Below are 12,715 nucleotides of genomic sequence, written 5' to 3' on the forward strand. Positions count from 1 at the left end.
GTCGTCTGTGTCGTTTAGTGTATGGCAAAGGGGGGTGACTTACTTGACTTAGATGCCTTTCGCGTCTCGACCGAAAGATCGGGTCGCCTTGGCTGTTTCCAGTATTTCCTGTGTGAGGTGTCTCCAATATTGCCGGTCCTCTGCTAGGGTTCTCAGATTTTCAAGGTCCCCTGCCGTTATGAGACTAATGCTTTGTCCAAGTGTTGTGAGGTTTTTGTTTAGGATCACAGGGAGTGTTGTGATCGGTCTTCCTCTGAAAAGGTTCCCGTGTTTTTGGAAGTATCCCGACATGGCTTGGTTTGCTGGTATGTTTTTGTCCCTGCGTAGTATGTGACCGAAAAGTTGCCATCGTTGTTGTAAAATGTCAAGGGAGATTGGTCTTTCTTTTGTGATCTTATAGAGTGATTCATTTGAGATCTTTTTGGGGTATTTGATGTCCAGTACCCTTCTTAGCTGTGTGCGATGGAAGGCATCCAGATGTTCTTCTTCGGATTTTGTCAACGCCCAAGTGCCGCAGTTATACAGAAGTACCGGTTTTACAAGAGCATGGTACAGTTTCAGTTTGGTTTTTCTCTTTATTTTGTCACCTCTAATCCATACATTGGTGAGTTTACTGAGTGCGGCGTTTGATAGCTGTTTTCTTCTTTGTACATCCTCGGTGTCTCCAATTAGTGAGCCGACTTTCTTTGTTCTTTTCCATTCCTCTTTGTTCCTCGATATTGTTGTAAATTCGGTTTTATTGGCATTGACTTGGAGGTTATATTTCATGAGGGTATTTTGTATGATGTCTATATTTGCTGGTGTTGATCCAATAAAATCGACATCATCTGCATAGGCGATTTCTCTAGGGATTGCATTCTCAATATGAGTCGTTGGTTTTGGAATGACTTTTCGAACTTCTTTCAGAGCGTGTTCTAAGTATATTGTGAACAGAATCGGGCTCAGACTATCTCCTTGGGGGGTCCCGATGTTACTTTCGAACTGCGTCTGTTTTGTGGCCCCGTATATCCTTGGGGGGTGGGTGCGATTAATTAAGTGGGATGGGTGGTGATTGGTGGAAGATAGGCAAAGGACCGAGGCAACGAATCGCTGGGGAAGTAGTATGGCGCGAGACCGTTGAAAGGTGATAAGAAGTGAGGACCGCCGGCGGTCTTCCTCTTTGGGACTGGACCACGGTTCACAGCTAAAAGACCGTGGGACCGGTCCTCGGTCCGGTCCTCAGCGCCGCACTACTTCCGATCCGAAAGAGAGTGTCATACCACTAGACCACTTAGCCAAGCCATCATTTTATTACGTATGTTATGAACTCATGATAATAATAAAATAAACATATAATTATCTACATAGCGCATTGCAACGGATTTCTTATGCTCTGCGAGGTCCACAATGCAGCAGTTGGGTGGGGTTCCTGACCTCCCATAATAGAGGGCAGGGTAACACTTACTGTGTCTTGTATCCGGTTATATATGTCTACCAATTTGCTTTCTGTCTTTGTCTTGGAATGAGACTCATTGGTTTTGTCCTGGCCCTGGCCGGAGTCTTTGGCTGGGAGGGAAACAGTCAAATGCATAGATATTGTTTTGGGAGATGATATTTTTTCCCCTTGTAAATCATCTCTGTGTTATGTATTTTATAGATGTTATTTTGAATGAGTAATGTAAACATTTGGGTGTGTTTCTCTTAGTTGGATCCTGCGATGGGTCCGGATGAGCTTTAAAATGATCTCAATTTTGGTACTTTAAAATTGAGCTTTTATATAGCGCAATATCCACTAAACGTGCTCAAAGTGCTTAACAAAAGGTCCTAACGAAAGAGTGAAAATGGAAAGGCTTCTTATGGGAACAAAACAGACAATGGACGTTTCGGGTACAAACCCTTCGTCAGCAAAACAATACACAAATAAACGTGGAAAACAAATAAAGTATAATGAAAAATAACTTGTATCGTCTGTACTCAATGGTGATTACAGTATGAAACGTCCATTGTCTGTTTTGTTCCCATAAGAAGCCTCTCCATTTTCACTCTTTCGTTAGTATTTTACGATCACCGGCTTCAGGCAGCCCTTACCGTTTTTTACAAAAGGTCCCTGACCAACAGCAACATGTAACATGTAGAACGAGACATGGCGCCTATTAGGCGATATTACTATTTTTGTCGGACAGAGACAAAGCGGTTAACGGCCAGATACTCATTTTACACCCGAGTACGTTAAGAGAATGTGAGTAAAAAGCCTTTTCCAAGGACTCAACTATGCGCCGAGCGAGGCTCGAACATAGGACTTTCCGACACGAAAGCGAGTGTCATACCACAAGAACATATAACCGCACATTGATGACATGCTCTTGGAATCTTCATGTGATCCCTATTTGTTCCCAGTTCCCCTTTCTCTTAATTTTTCTTGGGTGCTTTAATTGTAATTCTAGAATTTGTCTATCCCGTTTTCTTCCTTTTTACTGGCGCTGATATAATCTAAATGTGTTGCAAGCGCCGTAAACCCCTTAAAAACAAATTACAAAAGCAATGCAACAGGCTATATATAAAAAAAAACATTTTTCATTTCATACAGTCACTCTGTTCACGCTGCATACAGTGCAAGTCTCCTGTTAGGCTTCTTTTGAAAATAACTGGTAAACATTACATCCGTCAGTGTGAGTCTGTTTAAATGAAGAAAAATGACTCCCTAAAGTCAGTATTATTTATCTCTATGCTATACTGCAGTCTTCATTCCGGACGTTACTTAATATCTTTTTGATATAGAATCCACTTCAATCTATTTATATACTCTATTGACACGACAGAGAAAGAGGTACGACTGCAGTAAACTCCCAAAAATACAACATATTGCACACTCTATCTCTCTCCCTCTCTCTCTCAGGCCCGCAAGAATGAGCTTGGTAAGCGCTCGCCAACGGAAAAGCTCACACACTTACACACACACACAAAAAGAAAACAAACAATTCAAAAAGCAGATTAGAAAAAAAAAAAAAAAAAAAAAAAAAAAAAAGGAAAAGCTCTCTGGATTGATAAGATAGGCGAGCTCGCCAACTTCCTGTCTGGCGCTTCATTCAAAACAAAAGTAGGAGCCTCAGCCTCACCTCAAGAAGTAGAAGGTACAAACTTGTTTGTTTTTTTTAACAGTAAAATTACTTTTAAAAAATTCAAACTCAAAATTTGGTGTTGAGTGTTAAAGTTAAACGAGTTCGGATTTCATTCTTGTTGAAAGAGGAAAAAGGTAGGAGATTTTTGGATTTAGTTGCTTCTTTTTCTAATAGAAATAAATTGTCATTTTCATTTTCATCTCTGGACTGACTGTGACTGTGTGAATGGTCCATTTGACATCGAAAGTTGCTGACACTTTCACTTTCACTTACTGACTTACGACTTAGCCACGACTTTCTCTATAATGTTCATGTCATAAGGTGTATTCTTATCGTAAGTTATAGGATATCATGCTGTCCAAAAGGGGGAAAAAAAAGCAGGGCAGTGTAGGCTAGGGCTAGGGTGATCAGGCTCAAACTCGATCAATGACAATGCTCAAAAAATGCGAACGCTTTTTTTACTTTTTAAGATTATGATTGAGAATTAAGAAATCTAAGTCTATCTAAGAAGATACTTGGAATATCTATTTTCAAATCTATTGCCATTGCTATATGTTTCACCACATTATTTATTACAGATCCAATCTAGGAATATGGCGGCTAATCTGAGGAAAGCCAAAAGCGCAATCAGAAAATCATTCAGATCCAGTAAATACTCTGTATTTGGTTTAAAGGACAATTCAATTTTAGAAGATTCTCCTGGTCCCAAATGGTCTGCTAGGATGAAATCTGAAGCTGATTCTGAAGTCGAAGTAGATGAAGTGGAATGCCAGCCAGAGAATTCACCAATCAAGACCAAGAGCAAAGGAGTGAGAAGAACAAAAAGCACTGCTGTCACACAGTCCATGCGAGAAGCAGTTGTTAATATTAGACAGGTGAGTGAATTTTGGTGATGAACTTACAGTTGTTTTTATTTATTTAAAATTTAGATGCAGATGAGCAAACGATTCATTACTTATTAAAAGAAAGAGTAGGTTGAGGAGAGATTTATATCTGACACACTTCTTTGGGAGGAATCAAATGGTATTAAAAAAAAAAAAGAAACCAGATACAGACTTTTAAAGGAATTTTGATACAACACTTCATCCATGAGAGTGCCGAAAACAGCTGATATAAAGAATAAAATGTACAAGGGCTTTAACACCTGCACACAAGTGGGTGCACGCGCGTGCACACACACACACACAAAGAAAACAAACAATTCAAAACAATAGATGTTTTGACCTTTGAGATGACAGACAGTCACAAATGTACAATTAAATCATTATATGAGCAGACCGTTTAATTCCAGACTTACCAACTCTCGATTTTATCAAGAAATTCTTGATCTGGTTGTGTAGTTCCTTAACTCCCCAAAAACATAGATTTTCCTGATAATAGCATAAAATTTTTATTTATTGTTAGTATTAGTTTTTCAAAATGCATTGTTAAAAAATTAAATTTAAATATCTATTGGAATAGAATGTCAACAAGTGACAGCCCCCCCCCCCCCACCCCCCCCTAAAATAATGTACTGAAAAAAAACAACACATGTTCAACAAAAAGTATAGTAATTGTCAGCATATGCCGCCTTATTATTGTTTTGGTTAAATATTACATGATTTTTCTTTTATTTGTCCAATGAATTTGTACATGGTTGTCAATTCAATGTGACAAGCTCTAGTGTGACCAATCGAAACATCCCTATTACTCTTAGGCATTTTGAGAAGTTGGCTGAACTCAAAGTGATGCAAAAGCTCTCACTTGTATTCCATCATTTGTTTTGCTCACCGTAATCAAACCCAAGTGTTTCTTGTAGCCTACAAAAAATAGCACAGAATCATGGTATCATGATGTTCCTCTACTGTGTTTAGAATTCTCACTTGTGAAAGGCATGAAGGGAGAGGATTGGTAGACATGAATGAAATGTTGCTTACAGCTGGATGTGGCAGGCACTGTTTGTAAGGCGTGTGTGTGATGTGAGGGGGGGGGTCCAAACATGGCCAAATTCAGATTATTCCCCTTTTAGATTCAGGTTTATCAAACAAAAGAAATAAAAATAGCTATATTATTTGAAAATGGATGTGTAACAAAATTGAACCACACTATTTAAATACTCGGATATTTTATTTTTAAGGACAATTCATTGGAATTTCGGGAGGATGTAGATTTATTTTTTTCAAAATGTACATATTTTTTATAAACTTCATGTAGCAGGTTTGATTAAGCAACGAAACCTTTATTTCAGAAATTGAGAATGTCAACGCGCAGACATATAAGCTTGAAAGAAAATACAACTCCAACAAGAGCTGGGAAAAGACGACAGACCTTTGGAGGTGTCAAGACAAAAAGTCATGATGTTCAAATGTATTCACCTTTCTTCATAGACACACCCACTCGTAATCATAACAAGATTAAGACATGGTAAGGTTTTAGTTTGATGATTGAAAATCATTTTTAAAAATCTACAAACAAAAAGATAATTCGAAGTGGCTTAATAAGCCTTTTCTTTAATGTCAACAAACCAGATTAAGTGAACACAATGGGGAAAGAGATGAGGATAACTGATAGAATTTAAATGAAGGGGAAATGTAAAATTCTGGCCTTAGATTGCTAAAAAAACTTTTCTACTAAGTTTTACAACTGACCCATTCTCAGTGGTGCCAACCTTAAGTAAAAATTGTGTAAGAATATGCATTCATTGTTCATTGTACGCGTTTTGCTGAGGATTATAAGTATTATTATGTTTCTATTATTTAAGCATTTTAACCATCATACACCCATTTAGTGTACTTTAACACTCTTTTTAATATATTTCTTTACTCTGAGGTTCATATAGGGAGTTCAATTTAATATTATCTGGCTGGGTCATATCAGATTTATACATGGATTCTGGAAGTCAATACTATTTTATATAGTCTATAAGAGAGAGTTTATTCATTAATTTAAATATTGATCATAATATTGCCCATTATCAGATTTAGGGCTAATTATAGTTTTTGAAGGATTGTAAAAAATTTTTCAAAATCTTTCTCATTTTGGTTGTACATTGTGTACACATTTACATAGGGTATGGTTGACCGCACTGAATTCTGCGAACTGGTTGGTGTAAAATCTAGTCATTATTTGCTACAAATAATTTTGTTTTTAAATCAGCCAATAGGCATTCTGTATGTATATATACAGATGGGCAGTAATACTCAGTCCGACTCAATTTCGTTTCTGGGGCTGCTAATGTTAAAAATGTTGTTTATTCACTGTAATAGGAGGCGGCACTGTGTAAATGTAAACATGACTTGTCTCTCAATGACAATTTCATGGAGGAAAACACTTCATGCCAGTTGTATGCAAAGGTTTGAATGAGTCTTTTGTATGTGTATTGCAAACCAATCTGTCAATTTATTTCTGGGTGGGGTTCCTGACCTCCAATAGTGGGAAGGGAGGTACTTACTGTGTCTTCTATTCCCCTACATCTGTTTCCCAATATGCTTTATGTCTTTGTCTTGGTTTTGTCCAGGCCCTGGCCGGATGCCCTGACTCAGAGGGAAACAGTGAAATGTATAGTTAGTTTTGGGAGATGATATTTTTTTCCCTGTAAATCATCTCTCTGTTATGCACTTTATTGTTTTCTTTATGTTATTTATGGTTTGTAAAACATTTGAGTGTGTTCCTCTTAGTGGGGACCTGTGCTTGTGTCTGGATGAGACTTTTAGTGATCTCAAACTAAGTTCTTTGGTAATGTGCTCTTGGAATCTACACCTGTTTCTTATTTGAACCAATTGCCCTTTGTCTTACATTCTCTTGGGTGCTTTAATCGTAATTCTAGAACTTTTCACTATCCCTTTTTCTTCCTTTTTACTGGCGCTGTTATGACCTTAATGTGTTGCAAGTGCCGTAAAACTCCTAAGAACAAAAACAAAACATCAATTTATTTGATGGCTTGTTGTTTACATTTTAATGATATATTATCCAATTTGCACTATTTTATTGTTTGTTCCTAAAATCTATCCTGACCAGCATCAACATGGAAACACCTACAAGACTACGGCGTGAGGTAGAAGCTTTGACTGCCAATATGCAAGCCCTTAGTGCCCTTACTCCTAACACCCTGCAAACACGGTCTACTTCAAGGTATGATTTTTAACATTTTGGTTTGTACAGATTTTTAAAAGGCTAAATTTGGAACTTCACCATATTTGGACTATGTAAGTCAAAATTTTAGAGGAAATCTGATCAAAACATTAATGGATAAACAACCGAACTGAACCACATCCCATTACATTAAAGTATTTAAAGTGAAAATTCATATTATTAGGGGTTGACATATGTATTTTTAGATAAAACGGATTTTTTTTTTTTAAATTCATACTTTTTTCATTAAATATACAGAATTTTTATTTGTTGCTTGATGTAGGTCTGGAAAAAAAATGATTATGCAATCCATTCCGGATAATCGCAGCATCTTGGGATCTGAGAAAATGTTGCATTTACCGAAGTTGCAATTAACCAAAGTTGAGTTTCCTGTCTGCGATTGCAACATTTTACACATATATATGCTAAACTCAAAACCAGTTGTTGTACGCATTGTTCTTAGTCCACCACAGACAAAGCAATTTGATTGAAACAAAAACCATATGACAGTCCTGTAAAGATTTTGACAAGAAAAAGAAGCCTTGGTGCAAGTCGACATCCTATTCAGATTGGATTAACTTTCACTCTTTTGTTCTCAGCATTTGTAAGAGTCAAAGAAATTACTCGTTTGTCACAATGCACAGTTGTCAATCCCAAAACGAAGGATATCGCACAGTCTCTTTTTACAACTGTCATTGTAAAAACTATGCCCAGCCCTCTCGCCTCCTATTTAATGGCCGCAGATGACATCACAAACCCATACTGCAAAGCCCCTCTTTTGTTTCAATTAGAATGGTGACACACTATTGTAGCATTAAATACCGCTCACTCTCAATTTTTCAACTTGTCACGATTTCTTCCATGATTATTTTTAATCACGATATTTTGTTTTTCTTGAATTTACCACTTTTTTAGGGCAAAAATTTATTACAATTAACTGAAGTTTGTTGCAATTAACCAGTGACTTTTATATAGTACTAGTTCCGTTTCTTGGGAAATGTTGCGATTATCCGGAGTGGACTGTAATAACATGGCGTCCAACTGTCCTGATAAAATTGGGACTTTCCCGATTTGGCAATCTGGAGAAAAATTTTAAAAATATTGGATTGTTTATATATAAGGGCCCTGGCATGTCTCATGATTATGATTTTATTTGACTAGCAAATCAAAATAAGAAACAGAGAAATAGAGAGATTATCTCTAAATCTACATTATATTTTGTAATAGTCCAAAACAAACTGCCATTCGGGTGTCTGTTTTAGCTTTTTGTAAAGTTGGCTGCTGTGTAATAATGATAATAATGATAATAATAATAAAAGCAGTGGACTTCTTCAGATCTACTCAGGTTCCTTATTGATTTTTTATATTATGCATGTATTAAAAAATAAGTTTGATATGAAAATCAGCTAAACTGATATTTAGAAAAAAAAGTTATATTCCATGAAGACAGTGCATATACTAGATGTCATACTACAGTGCACGCTGCTCTCAACAAAGTTGCGGTCATAAAGTAATCATGAATTTGAAACCACTATTATCTCTATCTCTCCTGGGCGATTATCTGAGAGTAAATAATGTTAAACAATTTAAAAAAAAATAATGCTGGTGGGAATACCATTTGCTGCCTTTCCTAATTTTATTGAAGCTCAAATTACATAGTTCTGGGGAAGGAGAAGTAGTAGTACGGAACAGACATAAAGTATAAATTTGCAAAATATTTACTGTGACAGCCATCTGTTTTTCTAAAGCTACTAATTTTTAACCCAGTGAAAAACCAATTTTTGTTTATCCTAAATAAACAAGTCTGCATAAAGTCCCACTTACTCCATCCCACAGACTTTAAACATTCCAATTTTTTTTTAAATACTTCATTTTTCTTCTCTCTCATCCCCTCAATCATTTATAGCAACATCTTGCACTTGGTATATTTATGAACCTTTGGAACTAATATTGAAGATTCAAAAACATTTTTTTTTACAGGAAATCTCCCCCACTTACGAATGGGAGCCTGAAGACACCAAAGTCAATTCGCAGACGTGTTGTTACTGAAGTGTAATGATATCATATACAAGCTTTTTGAACATGCAAAACGAACAATACTCAATTCAGTGAGCAGCTCTACGTGGGAGAGTTATTCTCTACAGATCACAGAGATTTGATTTAAAACCCAGCTAGCATTTTCACCATACATTATTGGTGTTAGTCCTTTTAAAGATTTGAATTGTCAAGAGAGTTAGTACTAATAAGAGAAAAGATACAAATTCGACATATTCCATATTTATTAACGTAAATTATATGCTACATCTTTTAGTGATATTTAAAGTATTCAGGAATATGTGCACTCCTTCCTCTGCACTCCTTCCTGGTCATTATCTCCTTGCAGCCATACTCTTTTCTTTTTTATTTCGAGACACAAATTTCCATTTGACAGGGAAGGTTTTTAAAGACCAATATTTCTATTTTAAGTATTGACTTTAATTGTTATGGCATAAAGTAAGGTCAAAAGTGCGGTTAAATTTCCCATTCTTTTGTTTATTTCTATTTATTTATTATTTTACTACTCTTGATCTGTAACTTTTCTTCTGATTTGAAGAGGGTGTGCATTCGGTATATACTTCGTGACATAATATTATACATATTTAAAAAAGCAAACAATATACCTTATTCTTGTTTATTTCAATTGTGTAAACAATTTTACCCACCTTGATATTAAACTGATTTTAATTTATTTCGTTAGACCCACTTTAAATTCTTCATTGGTAAAATGCGGTGGATGGGATTTCCTTTAGCATATTTTAACTTTGGCTGCATCTAGGCCAGTATTTTATTGGTCCACAGCTTTGCTATTTCTTCTCTCATCCTAAATCATTTATCCATTCCATGTGGATTTATCTTTTCGTTCTGGAATGGGACCATTTGGTTTTGTCTGAGGCCTTTTGGTGAAGGGGAAACCGTCATCGCCATGTGAATTACCTTTATGTGGGAGATGATATTTTTTTCCTTGATATTGATTTCTCCATTATTGATTGTGTCGATTATTATTATCATTGATAGGATTTTACCATAATGCTTATTTTGTTATTGTCTTAGTTTTTCCTGTTTGACGGAGAACCTTTTTAGAGATAGATGTCAGTATGAAATTTTCAGGTGGCTTCAGGCTAGCAACAAGGGTATTTTGCTCTTAGATCTACTTCCAATCTTTTGAACTAGTCTCTTTTTTGACTTAAGTTTTTTTTTTGGTGCTTTAGCGAGATCTAAATCTTTTGGCCATTCTTTCATCTTGCTTTTTTAAGGGCATTGAAATGACCTATTAAAGTGTCGTAATTGCTGTGCAACCCCTAAATACAAGCAAAACAGCGGTAAAAACCTGTACATAAAACTAAGTCACTTTGATTTTAGTGTTTTCCCTGCAAAACAAAAATGATGGATTCTTACTTTTAAAAAAAAAAACAAGGCAAATGGTCTATCAACATCTTTATATGCATTGAAATAATCTGTCTGGTGTTCTTTTTCTAAAGTGTAGGAAAGGGTGAAATCTGTCAAATGATTTACATTTTACCATATTTGTTTAACCTCTTTCAATCTAGGGGGGGGGGGTGGTCTTAGTCACCCCATTCCACGACAGTTTATTTAATGACATGATCAATGCATGAAGCAAAATATGAAACATGGAAATTAGATTTTTTTCATTGACCAGCAACAAATCAAATGTCTTTTTTTCACCAGAATAATAGATCATGTTGTAAACCATGTTGTATGCCTTTTTCTTCTTTCATACCTTTCGACTTTTTAAGTGTAATTGCCATTGTTGAAGAAGGTAATATTTGCTGACAGTAAATGGAAGCTACTTAATTTGTTAATCCCTTTTTTTATGAGTCTTTCTTTCCTTCTCATGGAATGACTTGGTTTTGCTAAGATCCTTACATGGATCCATCAATGTAAAAGTCTCTGATTTTAAGCAATTTTGACATTGTGAGGGCCATTTTAATTGATAGATATACAGTTGTGATTGCCCCAAATGCCCAGTGGTTGGGAAGCAGGAAAAATGGGTATTTAGATGAAGTTGATGAAGAGCTAGATGAATTGATATGAACATTTATATTGAAAAGTGGGCATTTAGGGTTATGTTTTAAGGGGAAATTATTCTGATTTACAAAATTAGCTGGCAATTAAGTGAAGTGACATTTAGGGGATCTCAGGGCTGCCAGATGATCGCGGAACCGCGAAAATTCGCAGTTGAAAGCGGTTTCGCGAATTTTCGAGGCCTTAAAATTTTTTTTTTTTTAAATTAGCGATTTTAAATAGCGATTTTTTTTCTCCCGAAAATTAAATGGCGACATCAGGCCTGCCAACCGTCCCGCATTTGCGCCAAGCCGTTCTTCATTTTAAAAAATTATTTTCTAAAAAAAAAAAATCGAATCTATAAAAAAAAAATCAAAATCAAAACAGAAAGAATCGAATCTATAAAAAGAAAATAATAATAATAAAAAAACCTCTACTTTATTTACTATGGATTTCAAGTAATTATATGGGGTTCTATAGTTTACAGTTAAAATGGTTTGCGTCGTAAGCATGTTCAGTTCGGTCGGGTGTCCCTCTTTTCATTTTCAAAAGGTTGGCAGGTCTGCGACATTATTATGGTTAGAAAGGAGCTCATTTACGATGAATGAATAGAGATGTGTAGATATTATTAATATGGGGCAGTAAATGGTTACTTTTTGAGGATTGGTGGGGCCTTTGAAATTGACGTTGCTTAATTTGTTTAATGTATTTCTCTGCACAGTAATCCCTCTATCTACTCTGCACTCTCTTGTTTAAGATATGTATTGTACAATAATCTTTACCAAATTGCTTATATTGAAATGCTAATTTATAAAGAGTAACATTTTTATGTACCTTACTTCAAAATTCAGTTTTCATAGTGATTTCTGAAATTCAGTCCGTGTCCAAGTCTTGGACACCCCGTTTAGTTGGAGCAGATTTTTTCAAACCTCCCTGGCAGCCCTGGATCTAGACCTATAAAGGGAAATTTGTTTGGCAAAAATGTAAAACAAGTGTTTTGACCCTATACTGTATTGTAATCTCTGGCTGGGCACATGGTAGATCGCTAAACAGAGAAGAAATCAAAGTGCTGTAATTTTTTCTTCTTTATTTCTGTTAATCAAAAATCGATAAACCGAGGCATGTAATGAACATGTGATCTAGACAATGGGAATTGTAAGTTTGTGTGTGTTGCAATTCAATTCACTTAGCTTTTTGAAGCACTGATATTTGCTCCTTGGTGCACAGAAAAATTATTATATTTTGATTATGAATATTTAAAGACATTGAAATGCATTGTCTTTTGATATATGCAGTATATGTATGCACTTTTTAAATAGTTTTCAAAAGTACAAGACTTTCTATTTTTATTTAATTTTGGATACAATGGACATTTTCAATGAAATACGTTTAAGAACCTAATTTTAAAAGAATATGTATTTAAAAAATTTTTTTACATGGATAAC

At 35.5% G+C, this 12,715-nt stretch overlaps 1 protein-coding gene across 3 annotated transcripts; it reads left to right on the forward strand.

Annotated features, from left to right (window-relative positions):
* Window positions 1-2,920: 2,920 nt before the first annotated feature.
* LOC144969074 (uncharacterized) lies at window positions 2,921-10,629 on the forward strand. 3 transcript variants are annotated; one of them, XM_078908084.1, is made up of 5 exons: window positions 2,921-3,110; window positions 3,677-3,973; window positions 5,326-5,501; window positions 7,095-7,208; window positions 9,189-10,629. In XM_078908084.1, the coding sequence occupies exons 2-5, from the start codon at window positions 3,692-3,694 to the stop codon at window positions 9,262-9,264; spliced, it is 648 nt and encodes a 215-aa protein (XP_078764210.1). In that variant the 5' UTR covers window positions 2,921-3,110; window positions 3,677-3,691; the 3' UTR covers window positions 9,265-10,629. The 3 variants fall into 3 exon arrangements, with proteins under 3 accessions (XP_078764210.1, XP_078764209.1, XP_078764212.1); XM_078908083.1 differs by having other exon boundaries at window positions 3,035-3,232; XM_078908086.1 differs by lacking the exon at window positions 2,921-3,110 and adding an exon at window positions 3,303-3,432.
* Window positions 10,630-12,715: the final 2,086 nt, after the last annotated feature.

Source organism: Berghia stephanieae, chromosome 3, assembly GCF_034508935.2.
Source record: "Berghia stephanieae isolate SIO BIC M18660-M18661 chromosome 3, UCSD_Bste_1.3, whole genome shotgun sequence".
Classification (NCBI taxonomy): Eukaryota; Metazoa; Mollusca; class Gastropoda; order Nudibranchia; family Aeolidiidae; genus Berghia; species Berghia stephanieae.

Bases quoted from the DNA above. Each gene is read 5' to 3' on its own strand.
- LOC144969074 (XM_078908084.1), top strand. From the start codon at position 3,692: ATGGCGGCTAATCTGAGGAAAGCCAAAAGCGCAATCAGAAAATCATTC. The intron at 3,974-5,325 runs GTGAGTGAATTT...CCTTTATTTCAG, and splicing joins CAGTTGTTAATATTAGACAG to AAATTGAGAATGTCAACGCG. The intron at 5,502-7,094 runs GTAAGGTTTTAG...TATCCTGACCAG, and splicing joins CATAACAAGATTAAGACATG to CATCAACATGGAAACACCTA.